Here is a 24,320-nt window from a genome sequence, read left to right as displayed (position 1 = left end):
TAACAGGCATAGCAGATAGCAGGATTAGCATCCTGTTAGAGGTTAATAACTTGACCTGTAAATGAACAGTAATGTGTACTACATGTATCATGTGACGATCGGGTTATCCCTAATTAAAAACTATCTCTGTTTAAGCTCTAAAACATTCACTTAATTCATTACAATGTTTCTAATTTTAAAACTTTTCCAGGAAGTTCATGTCTGTGGGAACACCATTAATCCAAATAATGAGTTATTTCCAAGACGTGCAATATACTGGCAGTTCTACTCACAACACACACTCGTCATAATCATTTAAACTTCAAGGTTTGGTGTTTTACAGTTTTTATTTTTTTATGATTGTCCCTTAACATGGCACACAGGCTTATATACAAGTTTCAACTAATATTGCAACAAATATACAATGACGGGTTTCACAATTTTATTTTATTTGATCTGTTTCTTTCTTAATGAAATTATGGAACAAGTGAATTATGAACACAGGCAGAACTCACTGTAACAAGATCTTTCACAGAAAATAAGCAGAGCTGGAGAGTGCAATCATAAATATGAGCAAACGTTGATACAAACAAAATAACTGAAGCAAAAGTAAAGCAGCCCCATGATTCTATGAGAATCATAAATGGAAGAAGGATATTTTAAGTCATGGTTAAAGGTTAAAACTAGTCATGGGTTTTAAATGCAGAGAATTTATTTTTACACAAGAGTGATTCTTTCATCTGGAATTATTTTAGAATGAAAGTTTAACGTAATTCAAACGTTCTCCCTTTTTTCCATTGGTTTTTTTATAGAACAGTTGTTACAGACTAGGAAGTCAGACATAAGATGCAAAATCTTTTGCATTATTTTGGAGGAAACTACACAAGTGGCTGTTTAATGCACTAATACACGAATATTAACAGAGATATTTCAGTGACACTACCATGATTACATTTAGATTTCTCTTTCAGTTTATTCAACACAACAATTTGGCCAACTATCAAACAAACTACACACTTTCAGTATCACTAAGTGAGAATGTTTTACTCTTCAATGACAATGAGCAACGATGTATTTATATGACAATATTTACAGCAGCATGAACCCAGGCAGGGTTTGCAGTCAATCCTTTTAATTATGGTTCTTCTACGGAACAGTTGAATGCAGATTTTCATTATCGTTGATAGCTGACATTAATGCAATTATTAGCTTGGATCCTTAGCGGGGGAAGGAGATAGTGAAACACCAGCAAACTGCAAGAGTTCAACACTTCTACGTGAAGTGGCATTTCATTTAAGAGATATTATTTGAAGAAAATATCAGAACCTGGAACCACATGAGCTGTCACAGAAAAGTTCAGATGTAAAAACACTGTTGACATGCAGACATAAACAAGAACGGCTACACAACTGTCCACAGCGTATCAGCAAAAGTAGAGTCAGGATATGGAAAACAAGGCTATTCCAGTCTTCTACTGGCTGAACTCTGGATGAGTCGAAAGCACAACAGGTCTTTGCAGAATTTGCCTGTGAACATTTTAAGTTGCTCCCGGTAACATAGCGCTATAAAAATAAAACATGTGGATCATCATTCCTGCATCTTGTAAGTGTATCACTGTCCGGCCATATTTATCAACCATGTTTGTGTATTCAGTTTAATGCAAATGGAACTTCTTTGTATAATGTCAGATTGAAACATTAATCTGGTTGACTAAACCATTGCAAGAATGGATGGAATTACAATTACTATTTTCTTTTCTTTGTGCATTAGATATATCTGTAATATTTCGTCCTGTTGAGAATCAATAAAAAAAATGTTTGACATTTAATTAATATAATCTTTCATTAATATTCTGGTGCATAAAATGTTGAAAAAAATGTTGATTAGTTGTTTCCCAAACCTCCAAATGATGATGTTCTCAAAAGTTTTAATGATTTATTTCTTATATGGAGCAGAGAAACAAGAAATATTCACGTCAGTGTTATAAAATCGACAGTGGTTTTAAATTGGACCGTCAAATTGGTGCAATAGTGAAGTCCAGCTTTTTTCATTTAAGAAAGTTAACAAAAGGTAAAACCTTTCCTTTCAACAAAGCACTTTGAGAAAGTAATCCATGCCTTAATTACGTCCCACCTGGATTACAGAAATGTTGCTGCGCAACTTACTCCACTGGCTGCCCGTGCATTTTAGAGTTAATTTTAAAATGATTTTATTTGTTTTTAAATCCTTAAATGGCCTTGCCCTGCCTTACTTCTCTGAGCTGCTTAATCCCTACACTCCTGCCCAGTCTCTGAGGTCAGCTGATCAGCTGCTCCTACAGTTACCAAAATCTAAACAGAAGCTCAGCGGGGACAGAGCTTTTTCTGTTGTTCTGCTGCACCGAGATTCCAGTAGTCCTGTGAGATACTCAGAAAGTCCAAAATGCACACTGATAAATGCTGGTTTGGATCTGGTTTGAATCTTACTCAGCTTTGTTGGCCACTCCCCTGTAGCCAATGAAACTTCACACCTGGTGATGGTGGTGGCTCAGTAGAAACTCGGTCAAAACCGCAACAATAACAACATTCTCTTTGACTTCAGCAAACAACAAACTTTCACCTTAACTAAACAAGTCAGAAGTCAAACAACCCAGATAGATACAACAGCAATGAAAAAGCAACCAAATAAGAAAGACCTACTGAAGTGATACTTAGCTTAATTCCAGGAGTCCTGTGAGGTACCCAGAAAGTCCAAAATACACACTTATAGTTTTATTGCATTACAATACTTGTTTGTGTTGTTTTTAAGTATTTTGTTTTATTTATCGCTGATGCAAAGCACTTTGTTTAAGCTGTTGTTTTTAAAGAGCTTTATAAATAAAGTTGGATTGGGATTGGAGTTGGATATGCAAGAAGCTGAAAAATCAGAGAGCTTGTGTTAATTATAAAAAAAGAACACTCTGACAATTGACAATAAATTGACGATTGACAATTAATCATTGCAGCCCTAGTAATGATTGTAAGCAGCTGTGAAGAATGTATGCAGTGTGTGTACAGGTGTGCTACACACACAGTAAACCACAGTTCCTCTTTTGCACCGAGCACAGTTCTTTACCAAACTTCCTTTTTCCAAAGCAAGACAAGCTAAAATCATCTGTGTGATAATGTTCTGAGAGCCACTTCTTATTCATGTCAAATAATGCAAGAACTTTGGGTATCTGGGTGTTTCAATTATGACCATTAAAATAAGGACTTTTAAAACAGACAAATATTGTTACATGGAAATGACTAAATATGCACAGAACATTGTGCCACTCAACTTTATGGTTGAGTGACACGATGAAGGTCATCATCAGAAAAGATACAATTTACTCAGGGGGCCCAAGGAATAATGAATCTCCTCAGTTCTAGACCAATTATTTTTATTATTTTATTTCTGCATCTATTGTTTGTAGCTTTGTTTTAAACATTGCCATTTAATAGGGCAGAATAATTTGGGAAAAATAACTAAATGCAATTTTTCTGCCAGATATTGCAGATATGATTTTTAAGTCACGCTTTAGTTCAAAAGGCAAAGGGTTACAGACTAAAAATGTGATGGGTTATTGAAAATATCATGTATTCTACAGCAAGGACAATAACATAAAGATATTAATTGTTCCCAAGTTCCAACACTTATGTAGTGCATCAGAACATTTAAGGGATCTTTTATTAACAGCACAGTTTAAACCCTGGGTCAGCTAAGACTGAATTTTTGATATTACCCCATTATCCAATTAAAACAATGTAACAATAAAATATCTATATAAAACACAAACATTATTTTAAACAGATCAGTATGGTTCTTAATGCAGACTTTGTGTGTGTTTACTACTGGTGTATAAAAAGGATGGATTACATGCAGTGGTCAACTTTACTATCATTAACTGGTGAATGCACAAAAATAACTAATTCTAATTCAAATTAGAGTGACAGATGGGGAACTGCTGGTCAAATACCATATTTAAATCAGCAGTAAAGGTATTTGTGGATAGTGCCAAACTGTACATAAACATAAGAATAATGATCCATTTTATAGAAATACACATTAAAGCCACACTGATGGGCTTTGTATGACAAGAATCTTCTTTGTAAGTGCTCGTTTTCCCTTCAGTTTCTCCTTCTTCTCATTGTTCAATGGTGACAGATGGAGAAAAGGCACCACACATAAACCTCCTCAGTCTATCCTCAGCCATTCAGGCATGCTCTCTTCTCAACAAATGCCTTTTCCCATACACATGCTCAGACACGCATGTCAACAATGCATTCTTCTGTGATCAGAGGCCGACTCTTTAGTACTGGAGTCATTTTATCCATCTTTACCTGCTCCAGGTCAGTGGTCGCGCTCTGCCACAGGTCCTGACGCCCTGTGCAGGGCAGACTGCTGCTGTTGTGCTGTTGCAGGCCCGAGCTTCCTCCTGCAGAGTAAACACCCGAGTCTCCACTGCTGCTGCTGTCCTGTCGAATATGTCTGAAAACAATAGCAATAAAACAACAAAAAAACAATATTATGAACTATTGTTCTATGAGATACATTCAGTAAACACCAGAAGGAAGGTCTGAGGAATAGATAAGATTGAAATCCACCTGCTATCTAACAGGCCTTCCGGGGGAGCTGCCATGACTTCAAATGGCTGGTTTTGGATTACAAGGACTGCTGCCTCACAGATGGTCACCTTATCACACAGCAGCTCTGATTCTGAGACCGGAGTGAGGAGGCGAGGGAAATCAGAGGCAGGAGAGCCACAGAGATACTGCAGGGAGAAGCCAAGGGAGGAGAAGATAATACATATCATTGTTGCAGGCTGGTGGAAATGGAATAGGTCAACTGTTGTATTTATATGCCAGCCACATGTTCTTTTGATTTAAATGAATGTAAAGATGGGAAATAAAACAAGTACAATTTTGTAATGTACTGTAGCAAGATTAATTTATAGTGTTGATACATCGCTCACTATTAGGACTGACAATTTTTATTTGAAAGTTGGATAATTGTTCAAAACAAAGCATCTGAAAAGTGGCACACTGAAGTATTTTGGATTCCTCACAGCAGAACCCACCTGTCAGTTTAGCTGTTACAGGAGGCATCACAGACAAGCAGCACAGTGAGTGATCAACCTTGCTAAAATTGCACTAATAGTGAGTGTAATAACAAATTATGACATTTATAGTTAAGAAATGCTATTCGTACATTTGATGGGTTTACTCAAATACTCAAAACACCACCAAGTGAACACAGTCCATTAATTAAATGCTTCCTGCCGCTGCCATGTTGTGATAATAAATGCACCAAATTTGGTAGTCATTGAGTTAAAATTTCATATCAATGCAATCATTGATATAAAACATTTTTTCAGTTGCTGTATCTTTTCAACATAACTACATACACTAACACTTTATTCATGCCAATCCTGACGCTAACCATATTTGAAGTAATAAAATGTTACATAATATTTGTATCAACTTGATTTTTGGCTTAAAACACTTAAAAAGAAATCTTAACTATCCCTTTAAATAGCAACAATGTGAACATGAAATGGATTGGCCTGCTGTATGTATATAGCCAAAGCTGAAAATCTGCAATCTTCAAATTTGAAATAATTCAGACAGTAGTATACTGTGGCTACATACCTCCTTAAGATGTAGGGGCAGCTGGTTGGAGGGGAATAACGTTTTCTTGAGGGTTTTGTAGCACTTAAAGAAGCAGAAGAGTGACAGCAGCACGACCAGGAAGAAGATAACCACTGAGGCCATGAAGTAGAGCACAATCTGCCACCATGGAATATTTCCTGTTCAAGAAACACACAAGCACATAGACACTCATAACCAGATGTTATAGTGAGTTCAGGAACCAAGCAACTTTGTTGAGTGAGGAGACTGAAGGGATATACACAAATGGCACTTTTCCACTATACAGTACCAGCATGACTCAGCCCGTCATAACACGTCAGCATGAAACTGCGGTGACGTTGTTTTATATGCAACACACACAAACTAGTGACTTGTAAATCAGTTAATTTTGGTGTACTGAATCATTAGAATTGAGTACTTAAATACGGGTTGTGATGCAACTCGTGATGGCCACCTTTCGAAAAGGTGGTCGGTAAATACACCAGACTCAAAAAGGGACACGTTCCATAACAAAGCAATATTTTTTATAGTTTACAATATAAAAATGCAGCTGGCAATGTATCAGAGAAGAAGACGCTGTACACATTATAGATATAACAGAAATGGAGACAGAATGATCCGAGCCAGGGGAAAGAAAGGGAAATAAGATCTGTTTGTATATGTTGTGTCCCAGTGACCATTTTTTTAACAATTCTGTGATAATCAACATGCAGGTGTATCTCAGTAAATTAGAGCATTGTGGAAAAGTTCATTTATTTCAGTAATTCAACTCAAATAGTGAAACCAAGTATAAAATAAATTCAATACACACAGACTGAAGTAGTTAAATCTTTGGTTATTTTAATTGTGATGATTTTGGCTCACATTTAACAAGAACCAAAATTCAGTATCTCAAAAAATTAGAATACACCATAAGACCAAGAAATATTTAAATTGAATTGTTGGCCATCTGGAAAGTATGTTCATTTGTATGTACTCAATACTTGCTTTGATTACTGCCTCAATTGGGCGTGGCATGGAGGTGATCAGTCTGTTGCACTGCTGAGGTGGTATGGAAGCCCAGGTTTCTTTGACAGTGGTCTTTAGCTCATCTGTATTTTTGTTCTCTTGTTTTTCATTTTCCTCTATGGGGTTCAGGTCTGGCGAGTTTGCTGGCCAATCGAGCACACCAACACCATGGTCATTTAACCAACTTTCAAAAAGCTTGTCAGCAGGAAGAAGCAGGAGGAAGTGCTCTAAAATGTCTTGGTTAACAGGTGCAGTGACTTTGGTTTTCAAAAAACACAGTGGACTAACACCAGCAGATTACACTGTGCCCTAAATCATCACAGACTGTGGAAACTTAACACTGGAGTTCAAGAAACTTGGGTTATGAGCTTCTCCAACCTTCCTCCACTCTAAGACCTTGGTTTCCAAATGAAATACAAAACTTGCTTTCATCTGAACAGTCTGGACTTTGGACCAATGAGCAATAGTCCAGTTCTTCTCCTTAGCCCAGGTAAGACGCCTCTGACGTTGTCTGCGGTTCAGGAGTGGCTTAACAAGACCAAAACAAAAACTTGTCCAAATTCCCTGACACGTCTGTGTGTGGTGGCTCTTGATGCCTTGACCCCAGCCTCAGTCCATTCCTTATGAAGTTTACCCAAATTCTTGTATCGATTTTGCTTGACAAGCCTTTCAAGGCTGCGGTTCTCTCGATTGGTTGTGCATCTTTTTCCTTCCACTCAACTTTCTGTTAACATGCTTGGATACAGCACTCTGAACAGCCAGCTTCTTTGGCGATTAATTTTTGTGGCTTACCCTCCTTGTGAAGGGTGTCAATGATCGTCTTCTGAACAACTGTCAGATCAGCAGTCTTCCCCATGATTGTATAGCCTAGTGAACCAAACTGAGAGACCATTTTGAAGGCTCAGGAAACCTTTGCAGGTGTTTTGAGTTGAATAGCTGATTGGCATGTGACACCATAAAGTTACAATAGTAAACTTTTTCACCATATTCAAATTTTTATGGGTGATATGGCTGAAAACACATCACGATATAACTACTTCATATCGATCGATATTGATAATTATTGCACATTTTACATGACCTATTAAAAATGAATAAAAAAAAAAAAATGTTTTAACTTTGACACTTTTAATCTAAACTCAAACATTCCTCTTATTTAATCATAATAGTTACCAAAGACTTAAACTACTTCAGTCTGTGTGTATTGAATTTACATAATACAAATACATATTAGGGATGCAACGGTACAGTTTTCCCACGGTTCGGTATGCATCACAGTTTTTGGGCCACGGTACAAAAACCAGTACAGTTTCGATATCTTTAATATAAAACTACTCAGACGAGCAAAGGCAATATTGCATTGTGAAAATAATTAAATGCACAGGTATAATCAAACCACAAACCTAACAACAGTGCACTATCAGATCAAATTAAACAGCAAACATAAAACCACACAAATTAAATATAAAGTTTAGTATTATCCAATAAAAATAAACAAAATTTTACACAGAAACGACTTAATATTGCATCTACAAATACAATTACATCTAAACATGACAAGGCTGTCAACGTCCTTGTATGTGAATGTGTGTGTGTGCATCTGTGTGTAACAATCAGCATGGAGGGCTTCTCTGTGCGGTCCATCCATTTCTCATCGTAGACTCAGCCCACGTTGAGTAGGTACTTTTTTTGGTGTGGAGATGCAACCTAAACTGTGCCGTGTCATGCAAGCCAGAACCATAGTGGAAAAGTACTGAACCTACTGTAGATGGGCCATCGCTTAACGTAGCTTTGTCCGCCATTATCCTGCTATAAACTCCCTCTTCTTCGGCCAGGTAACTTTCACCCAGTTCCCCTCATTTGAGCAGCACTGCTGTGAGGGGACATCTAGAATGCCTTCTTTTACATAAATATCGATATTTGCCCTGAAGTCATTTTCGGTCACTGGAAAGACTTGAAAGTCATCGCAGTCCTTCTGTGTGTGTGATTATCGTATTGCACGAGGAACGACAACGATATGTCACCAAATCAATATTTTTGACCCACCCTTAGTTCAGTGAGCTCACTTACCTTCTGTCTGCATACAGAGGGGTGTGGTGAAGCTGCTGTTCTTTGTCCCGAACATCTCTGTGTGGCCATCGCTGCGTGACTGGACACTCACACAGTACCACGTCCAAGCCGTTAGGTTTGGCAGAATCACCATAGTGGCCATGCTGCTTAACGTATGGATCTGTACAACCTGAGGGAGGGACACATGGGCCAAAAAGATTCAAACTTTTATATAACATTTCATTTATGTACCAACAAAAACACATATCAAATAACTTATCTGAAGGAACTAAAAACTAAAAAGATTTTGTAGTTTCCTTGTTTTTGAAAGACCTTTAAAGGCTGCCACCCCTAAATCCTAGCCACCACACTTCAATTTTCATTTTATTTTTTTATTGTTGCAAATACACCACTGCTGCATGTCTCCACCTTCACAGCAGAGTCCTGCAGTGGGTCGGGTACTCCGCAAGTACTACGGTAAACTACAGATAACGATCTTGCTCTCAGCATCTACTCTTAATCAATCATGAGAGTGCGGCTGAAAGTGACATTACGTCAAGCACCCAGGCACCAGGTCAGAGAGTCTTGGACAGGGCAACGACTTACCGGATAATTATACTCATTATATACTAATTATAACTCATAATAGATTTTACAAGTTAAATAAACATTCGCAAAATACTGATGGCCAGCAGAGCTTACATAACATATCGGTAGCTTAAGTAAATTGGGCCTGGTGCCAACTCAGTGTCACTAACATGAGTAAACTAATTGATAGCATTAAGCTAATATCTATACGCCATGATGTGACTGCGGACTGCATTTTCAGATGAGCTTGTTCAAATATTTTTCTGAGAAGAGAAAGACACCTGATGAATATGATGCTAGTCAGGTATCATTAGCCTTTTACGGCAAAGTTAGAAGGCAATTCCTGTTTAAAATGGACAACTTCCTGTTGGGTCAAAGGCATGTCCCTGGTCTCACATATCAAGTTTCAGGTGGATACAACAAACCCTGTTAGAGCAGCATCAAAAAAGTAAATGCCATATTGTCGTCACCAGGGGGCACTGTTTTCGAAATCAAACATTTTCATACAGGCGTCTTCAGGACGAACTACAATCCTAGCAAGTTTTTTTTTTTGGTTTTGTCGCAAAAAAGGCATCATTGCCATGGCAACACCGTTAGATGATTTCTTAGCATATACAGCACAAATCATCTCAACGTGTTTTGAGTGTTACTGTTACAACTTTGCGAATCCTGGTCCAATCTGAATCAAACTTGCTAGAATTGATGATAGTCTTATTTCACATGTATGAATGTTCTAGTGCGCCGCTGCAGCACATGTAAAGATTTTATGTTACTCATTTCATATATTGCTTGCAAAGTGACCTTGATTCAAATGTCACACTTGTTATGTTACATTACATTACATCGTCATTTAGCAGACGCTTTTATCCAAAGCGACTTACAAGGGAATTAAGTACAACCTGCCAGGGGTGGAGATGAACTTGCGACCATGAAGTCTTTTGCACACAGGGTACCGGTCTCAACCACTGAGCCACTCCACCCCATGTGCCAGTTACAGGTTATTTTAGGATAAACTGTAAAACCCTGGTACTTCCTTGTCACACCAGTTTCAAGGAAGAGCTTTTTAATGATTTATGTAATGTGAAAAAAAAAAAAAAGCAGACAGGAAATAGTGACACCACACAAGAAGTTACATGCTCTCTCTCACGTGACAGGAAATTTGTATAGGGCACAAATTAAAACTCCCCCAAACAAGCAACTCTCTACTGAACTAACAGAACAAAGGAAACAGTCAAATAACTGGTTCAGAGAATGAAGAGAAAAATGGAAGTGTGAATAAAAGAAAATGTTGGGTATTTTCCAGTGCTTTAAATAAGCACATTACATTACTTCCTCAAATAATGTGGCCTTCATTTATCTGAACTACCAAGGCTATAGAGGCATTTACTTGTCTTTTTCTGTGTGTAGCACCATTAGTTAACAGTTGATAAGAACTATAATAGTGACACTTACATTCCATACCTAGGTTCGGAAAATTGGTGCCTTGAGTGATTAGAATGACTATTAAGGATAGATAGTGCGTTAAGTTGAGCAGGACAATTTTGTTGCCTCGACAGCCACAATGTGGCAATGCTAAAGCTGTATGAAAAAAGAATAGAAACTCACAAAATAGTACCCTGTTAACTGAAAAAATAACATGAAATAATATAAAGCAAATAAAATGAATGAAAACATCAGATTATCTTGTGGTAACATATAGAGTTACAACAATTAACTAATAAATTGATTGGTGCATAAATGGAAACAATTTTAACAATACATTCATTTATCAGAATTCTTTTTCTTTTTTTCTTTTTTTTACAAAATGAAAAAACAACTCAGCATGTGTGAATATGTCCTGTTTTTTGTTTTGCTCTTCCATGACAATAAAACTGAATATCTTTGGTTTATGAGCAAAAGAAGACATTTATAGATATCTTAGTTTTAAGGTTTGAGAAACATGACTAATATTTACAAAGCTTTCTTCATTTTTTGGATGAAACAATTGATTAAGTGAAATTAATCATTAGTCACCACCCATGTAATATAGTGCATGATCAAGTCATAATCTTTCATTTTAACCATTATTCTCATCTGTTGTAAACCATTCATTGAGTAGTATTCTCCTGCTTCGGTATAACAAAATAAATGTTCATTCTTGAATGTTGAGAATATAATTTATTTCTGAAACACTGTCACCTCATTTGTTGAGATTCTCTTCACTGTAAATAAAATTGTATTTGACTCTGTGACTCAGCAGAAATTCCATAAAACGTCAGAGGCCCAGATAGAGGAAATTGTCCTTGTCCCCGAGAATCAGAAGCGTTTAACTAGTGTTATGATTCACTATCAATTAAAAATTTGTATTATAAAACAACTGACTTTCAAATAAAAAAATTACATAAAATTATATATTGTTACCTCCTCCAAGGTTATGTTTTCATGGTCCTGGGTTTATCTGTATGTTTGTCCTACTGTTAGCAAATGCCTGTCTCCAGGTTTTGACAGATCAATTTCAATATATTGCTATAGGTCAGTGATCACCCAAGTATGTTCCCATCTACTTACTGTGATGACATCACAAAAAATCATAATAGGCAAAAGGGTAAAAAAAACCTCATTAGCTTTGAAATTTGGTATTTATCGTATACTGTCTATATTTATATAGCGCTTTGCCAGTCTTCTTGAAGACCATTTAAAGCTGCTTTACACAGTTTTGCCATTCACTCATTTACACCTATTCACTCACACATCTTTCATACCCCTTCACACGCTGCCAGCATAGCAATCAGGAGCAATGTGGGGAACCTACAACTGATTATGTGACATGTTTATGTAAGATGGTATTAGTTATAAGCAAGTAATGTTCTATAAACATCGAGAACGTATTCTGGACCCAGAGGATCAAAATGTAAAACTTGGTGCTGGTATGTAAAACACAGATGAATAAGAGTTAAAGCCTTGGAGAAAGTCTGCACTGTGAGTGAATTTATATTTATTTGAAAACTGTTGTCTCATTGTCTCATTTCCTCTTTTTTATCAAGCCAAGTGTATTACCTTTTCCTGTCTTTTCTCATTGTTTTTTGACTCAAAGCACAATAGACCCTTTAATCTATGTTGGAGCTGTGGCTTCCCTACCTTTGAGTCTGCAGAATGTTCCCAGTAGAGGATGAGGTAATACATCTTTTCAAGATATTTCCTCATGGAGATGTTGTCGCTCGTCATTGGTTCAGAGATGATGACTTCAAGATCACTTCCAGCAGGTTCAAGGACCACTTTGGCTGGAGGGCCCAGAGCAGCTGAGAGAGAAAGAGAGAAAAAAAGAGTGATATAATATCCAGGAGTGGATACTTGAGGCTTGTTTTGGTGCTACTGTGGGTTTTTTATTCAGAAGACTTTCAAAATAATCAATTAAAAGGCTGACAGTAAGCAAAGTTTAGAACTGAAGCAAATGGTTCATCAAATGTAATCTTTTAAACGGTTTCCTCCGTCACCATTTATTTATTCATTTATTTATTTATTTATTTATTTCGGTCATGACATTTAGATCACTCATCACATAACAGTGCAGTTCACACAATATACATAACCGAAAGGGAATGCGGGAGAAGCAAAGCTTAACTAGTCCCGCCCCCATTATCATCATACATTTCCTTCCTTTTTTTTATGACATTTTTTTTTTTTATGACATTTTGACAAAGAAAACATGTTTCAGCATCCGATAGCACTCAGAGATATGGTCTAGCTCTAGACAGTCAACTCCGACATTTATTTATTTTTTTTTGTTTGTTTGGTTAACTTTGCTTCCCCTGCCGTTTCCCACAGTGTCTACAGATTTCTGTCCCTGACCTTTGTCATACTTTCCTTCTGTGTCATTCTGTATCGATTAATAGTCATCTCTACATACTTCTTTTTAAACTCAAGTTTTGCTGATTTTTTCATCCCCTCATCCAGATTGTTCCACTGTCTGACCCCCGTGACCGATACAGTAAAGGATTTTAATGTAGTTCTTACCCTTCTCTGCCTAAACCTCATGTTCCCTCTTAGATTGTGTCCCTCCCCTCTGTTCAGGAATAATGTCTGTAGATTATGAGGGAGGTTTTTGTTGGCAGCCCTATAAATCATCTGTACTGTGCGGTATTTTATTAAGTCATAGAATTTAAGTATTTTTGATTTGGTAAATAGTTGATTTGTATGTTCTCTGTAACTGGCATAATGTAGGATTCTCAGGGCTCTTTTTTGGAGTATAAACAGGGGATTAGTAGTGGTTTTGTAAGTGTGTCCCCAGACCTCTGCGCAGTATTGCAGGTGTGGAGAGACTAGTGCGCAGTACAACAAGTACAGTGCCTTCTGGTTTAATAGTTTTTGTGCCCATCTCTCACTAGCGGTTGTTCACTTGCTCTTTCATCTCCCCTTTTTCTTATCTCACATGCAACCACAAACTCATAAATAAAAGGTCTCTCCGCCAATAAACTCCCTGAATATTGAGACAGAATAATTATCTCCTTCATACAACTCTGCTTTCACTTGTCTTGGGTTCATTCCTTCTCACTCACCATCTTTTTCAGGGCAGAACTCCTTCATGACCCATTCAGAGTGATGCCCATTTGTGTTGGCCCGTACACGAAGCACATACTTGCTCAGGTAGTGCAGTGCTGTAAGATCACATGACCTGCGTGATGTCTCCTTACATACTGTAAACCAATTTGGAGTCTTCATCTTGGACTTCAACTGATGAAACCTGAGTAAACAAGAAAAAAATTGAACAATTAAAAATGAGACATCGTATGTTACCTAAAAATACAAGTAGTATTAGTAGTAGTAGTAGTAGTAGTACTCCTTCAGTCAATCAAATTTAATTCAGTAATTGTTTACACAGGCAGACCACTTATATTTTGTATATATTATGAAACAAAAATGTTTTTTAAAAACGTATAATTTTATAATTATTAGGGATGCACGATATATCGGCATTAATATTGTTATCGGCCGATGTTCGTCATTTTTTAACATATCGGCATCGGTTCAATGAGTAAAACTGTGCCGATTTTAACAACCAATGTTTATACCCGTCTAATTGCTGTTTGTGTATGTGTGTCGGGAAGGGGAGGCCATGCGGCATTTGTTTGGGCATATGACAGTGTCAGTGGCGCAAGCGCAACACAAGGTGTGTGTGTGTGTGTGTGTGTTGAGGAGAGGGAATGTCAGCGGTGTGTGCGATTTTTCAGGGTGTCAATAGAAGATACTCGAAAAGCATTATGCAACACTTGCAAAGTCGAGGTAATGCGAGGAGGGTTCCGTGTCAAGTCATTCAATACCACAAATTTGATTATGTCATTTGAAAAACCGCCACCCTGAAGTACACAAACAACGGCAGGAAGCTAGTGCTAGTAACATTGGGCGGCAGACAAAAAAGAAAGCAGCGCAGCTGGGACTCGACCAAAGGAAGACATTGGCCAGGGCAATAACGATCAAGGTAATGGAAATGATTGCTCTTGACGACCAGCCGAGGGTTCCGACGGTTGATAGCGCATATTGAACCCCGCAACAACCTGCCAAGTCGGCACTACTTTTCCGATGTTTTGCAATTGAATAAATATCTGGTTGCCATGAATACTATTTTAACATGTTTTCTTTTATTATGGCAGCTCTTAGTAGAGCTTGTCAGGTATTGTTTCTCATATCTGTTGTGTAGTTTTATTGTGAAGGGAAGTGGCGCGGTTGTTGTTGCCGGGAGGAAGGGTTGTTGACTTTATTTACGTACCCAGTATAGACGCCCTTATCTCGGTTACAGTAACTTTGGCAGGGTATTATTTTTTCATGTTTGTAATTTATGATCCAAACTTTCTCACGGGAGTTTAGTGAGTTGAGGGAGTTAAACTGTACTTTAATTTAGTTACACACTTGCTACAAGTGGTAAAGGTTTCAAAAAACCTTTACTTGTAGTTGGTTACTTGTGTCTTATGTGACCTTGTTATTTGGAGGTAAAACATGTTTTGAAAACAAAGGAAGACATTCATAAATTCAGCTTGCGTGATTTTCATTCTGTACAAACTTTTATCATCTCAGAAACTTTTTTTTAAAACATATATTGATATCGGTAGATATCGGTTATCGGCCATAGCAGCAATATTAATATCGGATATCGGTATCGACGGAAATAGTCATATCGGTGCATCCCTAATAATTATAATTTAAATTTGTAGAGTGAAAATAAGAAAACATTGCTCTTATTGTAATGTTAGCTTTCTGAATTAAACAATGTCTTACTAAAGCTGCTGGACTTATGAAACTTTACTTTACTTATGCCTGTCTTTGATGCTGTAACACTGTAAAGTTCCCAATTGTGGGATTTATAAAGACTATCTTATCTTATCCAAAAAGAGTAGACGTACAGAAGACCATTTTATTAGGGCTAAGTTATATTTTTCATGGTCAGGTTCTGTTTCTTTGTATTTGTACTGCATTCCATTCACATCAGAACTTACAGGTCAGAGATGGACGTGACGTCACCTCTGATTTCACCGAGTTCAAAAGAGAAGTCGGAAAAAACTATCAATGCAATCAGTTGATAACCTTGACACTCTATTTGCTGAACACAAACAGTGTAGCAACGGTTCAGTTAGCATCGTACGCCCTGTTCGGTGTACGATGCTTGCCCTGTTCGGTTCAATACACAATGGCAAACAGCGGTATTTCGGTACATCTCGGTCACAAAACTTTGTACAGCCGTGCATGCTGTGACTAAATCCACACAGGAGCAGAGACATGAGAGCAGGGCAGCACTGTTCAGGCTCAGTACTCATGCCGCCTTCAGAGTGAATTCGAACTTCGCAGAAATTCCCCGGAGCTAATCAGCCTAAGCCAGGGGTCTCAAACTCAAATGACCTGTGGGCCACTGACTGTCTCGTCTGGTCAGTTGGGGGCCAATCAAGTCCTTGGGAAAAGGACATTATGAGCTCAAAATTACATATCAATATGTCGTATTAATTCTTTTTTATCTGTACTCTTGCCTCATGTGAGCTTTTCTGTCTTTTATCCATTATTCTGTACAGTACTTTGGTCCACTGTGTTTAGTTTTGTGCTTTACAAATAAAGTTGGATTGGATAATTTCAAAATATAAGTGCTTGTTTTAATATGCAACTATAAAAAAAACATATTTATGATGCAAAATTAATCTATTCATTTAAAAACAAAAACATATAGAAATGACTCTTTACAACTTGATATTGTTTTGAGGGCCACATGAAATCGATTGGAGGACCACGTGTGGCCCCCGGGCTGCCAGTTTGAGACCCCTGGCTTAACGCAAGTCTAAAATGCAAATTCCAGCTTCAATGTAAATCACTTCACTCTAGCTTCAAACTTGAGGCTAGTCAGAACAGACTTCTTTGTGTGGGTATAATGTTTGTAAAGGTATGCGAGTGAAACTTACCCCACATATTGTGTGGTAAAGGTGACATCATCTCTCTCTGAATGACTCTGATTCCATTCCCAGCTTAGAGTGTAATTGGTGTTCAAAGAGATCACAATCACATTCTGTGGTGGAGGCAGCTCTGGTCTGACTGTGATTGAAGTTGTCACAGCAATGACATCAATTCCTATGATTAAAGAGAGACATTGAAAAATTAAATGAAATTGGTCTTAATTATTAGCAAGCTGTCAATGAGTTGAATTCATACAACATGTGTATGTAATGCACAAAAACTGGTGTAATAGACCATAAGAACATATACTATATGCACAATATCTACAACTAGTACTGTTGCTAGTTCTGGTTTTGGGTCCATGCAACAAAAACTTTAACAGTAACAGGTCACCCTCAATCAGGATCCCTCCGCTTCTTTCAGCTCTCACCAGCAAATGAAAGGAGTACCGATACTTACCATTGTTGATGTAGTAATATTAATAATAATGATAATAAAAAAATCACATTTATATTGCGCTTTTCTAGACACTCAAAGACACTGTACAAACACAAAACAAAAACAAAGGACAGGACTGAAATAAAACAATGGGAAATAGACAGTTTTTAACAGGTGGGTTTTGAGTAATGATTTAAATGTCTGTAGTGAGTCCGAGTTCCTGATGGGTTGTGGGAGTGAGTTCCAGAGAGTGGGGGCGGCAGCAACAAAGGCTCGGTCCCCCAGGGTTCGGCGCTTTGTCCTGAGGGGAGTGAGGAGGTTGGAGTCAGCGGATCTGAGGTGGCTGGTGGGACAGTATAGGTGGAGGAGGTCGGTGAGATATGGGGGAGCCAGGTTATGGAGTGATGAGGAGAACCTTGTATTGTATGTGGTAAGGAACAGGGAGCCAGTGGAGTTTTTTGAGGATGGGGGTGATGTGGTCACTGGAGCGGGTGTGGGTGAGCAGACGGGCAGCAGAGTTCTGGATATATTGTAGTTTTTGAAGTTGAATGGAGGGGAGACCAAAGAAGGTTATTGCAGTAGTCGAGTCTGGAGGTAATGAAGGCGTGGATGAGGATTTCTGCAGTGGATTGTGAAAGGCAGGGATGGAGACGGGCAATATTGCGGAGGTGGAAAAATGATGTTTTGGTTATATGGTTTATGCAGGGTTTGAATTAGAGAGTGGAGTCCAGAATAACGCTGAGATTGCGTACAGAGCGGGAGGGAGTGACTGAGTGGCCGTGAGGGAGATGTTCTGGGCCAATGGGAGGAGAGAGGTGGGTCCGGTGAGGATGAGTTCTGTTTTGTTGCTGTTGAGTTTAAGGAAATTGTGGTCCATCCAGGTTTTAATGTCGGCGAGGCAGTGTGTGATGGTGGAGAGAATGACTGGGGTGATGGATTTGGTGGATATGTACACCTGGGTGTCGTTGGCATAACAGTGAAAATGAAGTCCATGATGACGGATGATATGACCAAGGGGAAGCATGTAGATGATGAAGAGGAGGGGGCCGAGCACCGAACCTTGGGGAACACCAGTGGAGACAGGGAAGGTATTTCATTTGAAGTTGTTTATGGAAACGTAATGATGGCAGTCGGAGAGGTAGGAGGAGAACCAGGAGAGTGCTGTGCTGGAGATGCCGATGGTTTGGAGACGGTGGAGGAGGATGCTGTGGTCGATGGTGTTGAATGCTGCACTGAGGTCGAGGAGGAGGAGGATGGAGAGTGAACCAGAGTCGGCGGAAAGGAGGAGGTCATTGGTGACTTTTAGGAGGGCTGTTTCTGTACTGTGATGGGGGCCTGGATTGGAATGTTTCAAACAGTTGGGAGTTGAGGAGATATTGCTGGAGCTGTGAAATGATGGCGTGTTCCAATATCTCTGACAGGAGTGGGAGGTTGGAGATGGGTCTGAAGTTGTCCAGGTTGTCGGGGTCCAGGCAAGGTTTTTTCAGCAGGGGTGTGATGGTGGCTAGTTTGAGAGTGGGAGGAACAATTCCAGAGCTGAGGGAGGAGTTTATGATGGTGGTGATGAGTGGTGTGGGGATGCAGGCTTTCAGGAGGGGAGCTGGTATGGGGTCCAGGTGGCAGGTTTTTAGCATCATGTTTGAGAGTAGTTTGGTAGTGTCTGTGGGGGATAAGGGAGCAAAGGAGGACAAGCCGTGGGGTGTGGTCATAATGAGGTAGAATTCTGGGGGGGGTGAGCTGAGACAGAGGTATGAAGTGTGGTGTGGATGGTTTGGATTTTGGAGTGAAAAAATGACAAGTAATTATTGCATTTGTCTGTGGTGAATGTGGAGGTGATATTGTCTTTGGGTTTGGTGAGCTGCGCGAAGGTGGTGAACAGGGTACGTGGGTTTGATGCATTGGAGTGTATTATTTGGGAGAAGTAGTTTGACCAGGCGGTGTTTAAAGCTGTGATGTCGGTGGAGGTGAAGTGTTTTTATGCATCAGCATGGACAGTAAGACCAGTTTTGTTATGGAGTCATTCGAGTTGTCTGCGTTTGCGTTTGAGTTGGTGGAGATTAGGAGTAAACCATGGGGCAGAGGCAGAAAATCAGACTGTTTTTTTTTTGAGGGGAGCAAGTTGATTAAGGCAGGAGGAGAGGGACTGGTTATAGTGATCGACAAGTTCTGTAGTGGTAGAATCTGTGGAGAGGGAGGAGCAAGATAGTGATTCAGATATGGAGGATGAAAATGAGATGGGGTTGAGTGATTTGAGATTGCGGAAGGTTATTGACCGGGTTTGACTGGGTGTTGGAGTGGGGGTGACAATGTCCATGGTGATGGCTCGGTGGTCAGATATTGAGGTTGGATAGTGTAAGGTTGTGGACTGAGAGTGGGGCTGAGGAGCAGACGAGGTCGAGGATATGTCCATGGGAATGTGTGGGTGAGTTGACATGTTGTGTGAGGTTAAGGCAATTTAATATCTATATATTAGTCTGCAGTGAATTTTGAACTCGGAGTATCGATGTGGATGTTGAAATCACCAAGGAGGAGAATAAATGGAGCGATGGAAGAGAGCTGGGTGTAGAAGTCTGTGAAGTCTGAGAGAAATGATGAACAGTTTTGGGGGGGATGGTAGATTAGAACCAGGAAGTCGGAAAACCAGGTGTTCAAATGATGATGTGGGTGGAATGTAGATGGAGCGGAGTTTGAGTCTGTTGTGGTAGATGACAGCGATGCCCACCCCCCCACGATCAGGGCGGAGTTTGTCCAAATAAAGGTATCCAGATGGTGTTGTTTGGTTGACTGCGATGTAATCTGATGGTTTATGCCAGGTTTCGGTAAGACAAGATATTATCTGTAGGTTGAAATCCTACATGGTGTTGATTTAATTGGTAATCAAAATACTAATTGTGCTCCAGCACACCTGACTCAAATAAACAGCTCGTTATCAGGCTTCTGCAGAGCTTGGTGACGAGCTGACCATTTGAATCAGGTGTGCTGGAGTAGGGCAACATGTAAAACATGCAGGGCAGTGTTCACTGGAAAACACTGTGAAACACTGGACTAACATATCAGATGTCACTGACAACTAGCCCAGGAGGGGGTTGGACTATGTAAATTTGATGATACTGACAATTCATTCAAATGATCATTGATACATTCAAATGGCCACTTCTTCTTCAAATATTTTCAGATGTGTTAGATATTGTTGGAAAGCTTAGAAATCAGACGTTCAGATATGTATAAAACTCAAACTCGGGAGACTTGTTCCTGGTTGTTCCATGGCTGGGCACATAATATAACAGGCCTAGATGTTTCTAATGAATACTGTTGAATATTTGTTGAAACAAACAAAAATATGTCATATCTCCTTTTTTCATGTTAGTACATTTTCTTGATGCATGTAATGCTATTTTATTAAATGCAAAGATTATTAATTTGTTTTTGTTGATTCAAATGCCTAATAAATATGGACACCTGCTGTAGGCATTTTTTTTGTAAATTGTTTTAGTGCTGTATGGACTTGATTATAAAGCCAGATTAAAGTGAAAGACAAGGCATGTATGTGTGGTTTCATTTACTCTTTGTAGCAATATAACTGCTACAAAAATTGGCATGGTATTGACACGCACAAAATTGAGGACACTACGCCAAAAAAAAATAAATATATATTATAAATTATAAATTTGGTTTATTGAGGGCCCTCTTAGAACTCTTGCCTTTGCAGCAAGAAGAGCTGGGTTTGAGCCCTGGTTGGAACAAGGGCCTTTCTGCATGGTGTTTGCATGTTCTTCGTGTGTGAGCGTGGGTTTTCTCCAGGTTCACAGTCCAAAAACATACAATATGGGGATTAAGTGAATTGGACACACTAAATTGACCGTAGGTTTGACAGTGAATGGTTGTTTGGCCCAGAAATATTTTTTGTTTTGTTATTTTAGCTGTTTATGAAAACATATTCAGGATACAATTATATAATCAATGTGGGCTTAAAATGCAGACTCTCAGTTGTAATTTGAGAGTATTCACATCCAAATTGGAGCAAGGGTTTAGAAATTACAGCTCTTTACAGCCTCCTCTTTTTCAAGGGACCAAAAGTAATTGGACAATTGACTCAGATGGCTGCAACCATGGGGAAAGCTTGGGAACTCAAAAAGGCCTGGACGTCCACGGAAGACAACAGTGGTGGATGATCGCAGAATCCTTTCCATGGTGAAGAAAAACCCCTTCACAACACTCTCCAGGAAGTAGGTGTATCAGTATCCAAGTCAACCATAAAGAGAAGACTTCATGAGAGTAAATACAAAAGATTCACCACAAGGTTCAAACCATTAATCAGCCTCAAAAATAGAAAGGCCAGAATTGACTTTGCCAAAAAACACCTGAAGAAATCAGCCCAGTTATGGAACAGCATTCTTTGGACAGATGAGACAAAGATCAACCTGTACCAGAATGATGGTAAGAAGAAAGTTTGGAGAAGAATTGGAACAGCTCATGATCCAAAGCACACCACGTCTTCTGTAAAACATGGTGGAGGCAGTGTGATGGCATGCATGGCTTCCAATGGCACTGGGTCACTTGTGCAGCCAAATGAATTCTGAAGTGTATAGGGATATACTTTCTGCTCAGATTCAGCCAAATGCAGCAAAGATGATTGGATGGTGCTTCACAGTACAGATGGACAATGATCCAAAACATACTGCAAGAGCAACCCAGGAGCTTTTTAAAGCAAAGAAGTGGAATATTCTGCAATGGCCGAATCAATCACCAGATCTCAACCCAATCGAGCATGCATTTCACTTGCTCAAGACAAAACTTAAGGCAGAAAGGCCCATAAACAGTTCACAAAGGAGGAAACCCAGCGTTTGGTGATGTCCATGGGTTCCAGACTTCAGCCAGTCATTGCCTGCAAAGGATTCTCAAAAAAATATTGAAAAGTAACATTTTACTTAGGGTTAGGTTTATTTGTCCAATTACTTTTGAGCCCCTTAAATGAGGAGCGTTTGTATAAAAATAGCTACAATTCTTACATGTTTAATCATATATTTTTGTTCAACCCCTTGAATTAAACCTTAAAGTCTGCACTTCAATTACGTTGTAGTTGTTTAATTTCAAGTCCAATGTGGTGGCATGCAGAGCACAAATCATGAAGATTGTGTCACACAAATATTTCTGGGCCTAACTGTATGTGGCCCTGCAATGGACAGGCAAACTGTCCATGGTAGAAAATGGATGGACGGATGGTTTATTGAAAATAACACTTTATATTGTATTACAAGCTGGTCTCAGTCACATAAAACCATTCTAAAACCACTAGAATCCTTATACAAAAGTGCCCTCAAAATCCACAACAAAAAGCCACGTCGTTCCCATCACTGTCAGATCTAAACAAATATCAAATTTTAAACTTTGACAATCTGATCAAGCACTCAAATGTCTGCTTACATTTTTAAATTATTCATAATGCTGTAGCTCCCCCTTTGAAAAAGTATGTTACTCTCTGCTCTGAGAAGTCACCAAGAATAACAAGATCTGTATCTAGGGGTGAGTGCAGTGTACCCCAATGTAAAACTGTACTTGGAAAGTCATGTTTTTCCTGTATAGCTATGACTCAATGGAATACACAATGGAATAGCCAACAGACATTATATCATGTAGCAGTCCCCACACTTTCTCACATTTTGCTAAGTGTTGGCTATTTTATATTTGTTGTTTTTGTTTTGTTTTATGTTTTTATGTACTATTCCATAAGCCTGCCCAGGGACTACAGGTGGAAAATAGCAATCTGCTAGAACCTGGCACAATGCATATTCTCTTGTTGTACAAGATTAATGTTTTATTGTGCATTGTCCCTGTCTTGAAAAATAAATTACATTACATTAATACACGTGAACTCATTTCTAAATAACAACTGTTCCTCTGTATTTTATTTCATGAGCTGCATCACAATTAAACAATCCAATTTTCTCTCTGTTTCAAATCGTGATTCACATTTTTTCCAGAATCATGCAGCCCTAGTATGTACCAAATGCTGTCATATGTTAACGGAACCAAATAATGTTCTACAAAGGTTGTGACAAAAGCAAAATAAGAAGAACATTAATGCAAGTGAACATTTTGGGAACCAAAAGAGAACTTTAAAGGTTCAAGGGGGGTTGTGACAAAAGTTATGTTAGGGGAACGTTCTGGGAACCAAATGTGCAAACAAAGGTTAACATTAAGAGAACATAAGGGAAACTTTCTGTGATAACCATAGCACAACCTAAAGCAAGCCTTCAGGGAACGTTCCCGAAGCTAAAGGGTACGGTTCATAGAGCGTTCTGGGAACAGGAAATTGTTAGCTGGGATAATAGTGCTAATATGCTACTAGTTGGATAACTAAGAGGTTAAACATCTTTAAGAAATCTAAATTACAGTTGCTACCGATTCAATGACTTATAGATAACTGTGACCTGGATGAATGAGTACCTACACAGTTCTTATCATGTCGTAACTGTCATTTTTGAGGACTTGACCACCTCGAAAATCAAATATTACTTTAATGTGATGACTTGTATTTGTTATGTATACTACAATTCACGGCACACGGAATTCTTTAATATAATCATGACCATACTTTGGCGCCTTACTTAAGTATTACACTACACAACCTAGTTTATTTCATTGTGTGATACGCAGAGCTGCCCATTCACTGAGACATCAACTTTCGGTTTTAATGACCACATTATCTGTACTTGTCGTGTGGTTCTTTTGTGTCTGATTCTGACTAGTGAGTAGTTTGATCAATGTCCCTTTAACCCTTAAATGTAAGCATACATAAATGTAGTTAAATGGTGACAACAACGGTGTGTTTACTTCCTCATAACCAACGTAACTGAACATTCAAACACGTCAGAAGTAGCACGCCAAGCTACACGTACGTAGCTGTTACACAGCCTTACTCTGTAGCTAGCTGATACGTTAGCATGCTTGTCAAAAAGAACACTTACCCTCGCTAATTTGAAGGCCCCAGAAGAAAAGGCAAGCATATATGGCTGCGGACATGTTGGTGACATGTCAACTAACAGTTTAACACCAATTCTTCCACTCTTCTCTCCGTCCCCTTTTGCCAAGTCGCAACTAATTTGGGCTCTTCTTCTGCTTCTTCTTTTTGTTTTTACGGCGGTTGGCATCCAGCCATAGGTGCATTACCGCCCCCTTCTGCTCTGGAGTGTGTACCAGAAA

At 38.8% G+C, this 24,320-nt stretch overlaps 1 protein-coding gene across 1 annotated transcript; it reads right to left on the bottom strand.

The window, feature by feature from the left end:
- Nucleotides 1-307: 307 nt before the first annotated feature.
- Nucleotides 308-24,254, bottom strand: il10rb (interleukin 10 receptor, beta). The gene is made up of 8 exons (XM_044051815.1): nucleotides 24,086-24,254; nucleotides 16,688-16,853; nucleotides 13,808-13,992; nucleotides 12,390-12,550; nucleotides 8,706-8,874; nucleotides 5,628-5,785; nucleotides 4,584-4,750; nucleotides 308-4,467 (listed from the first exon to the last, which is right to left on the bottom strand). Exons 1-8 carry the CDS (start codon nucleotides 24,138-24,140, stop codon nucleotides 4,239-4,241), a joined length of 1,290 nt encoding a protein of 429 aa, XP_043907750.1. The 5' UTR covers nucleotides 24,141-24,254; the 3' UTR covers nucleotides 308-4,238.
- Nucleotides 24,255-24,320: the final 66 nt, after the last annotated feature.

The sequence above is a fragment of the Solea senegalensis genome, linkage group LG2, assembly GCF_019176455.1.
Source record: "Solea senegalensis isolate Sse05_10M linkage group LG2, IFAPA_SoseM_1, whole genome shotgun sequence".
NCBI classification, from domain to species: Eukaryota; Metazoa; Chordata; class Actinopteri; order Pleuronectiformes; family Soleidae; genus Solea; species Solea senegalensis.
The sequence above is the reverse complement of the archived record's forward strand: the minus strand, read 5'-3'. Positions and strand labels throughout refer to the sequence as shown.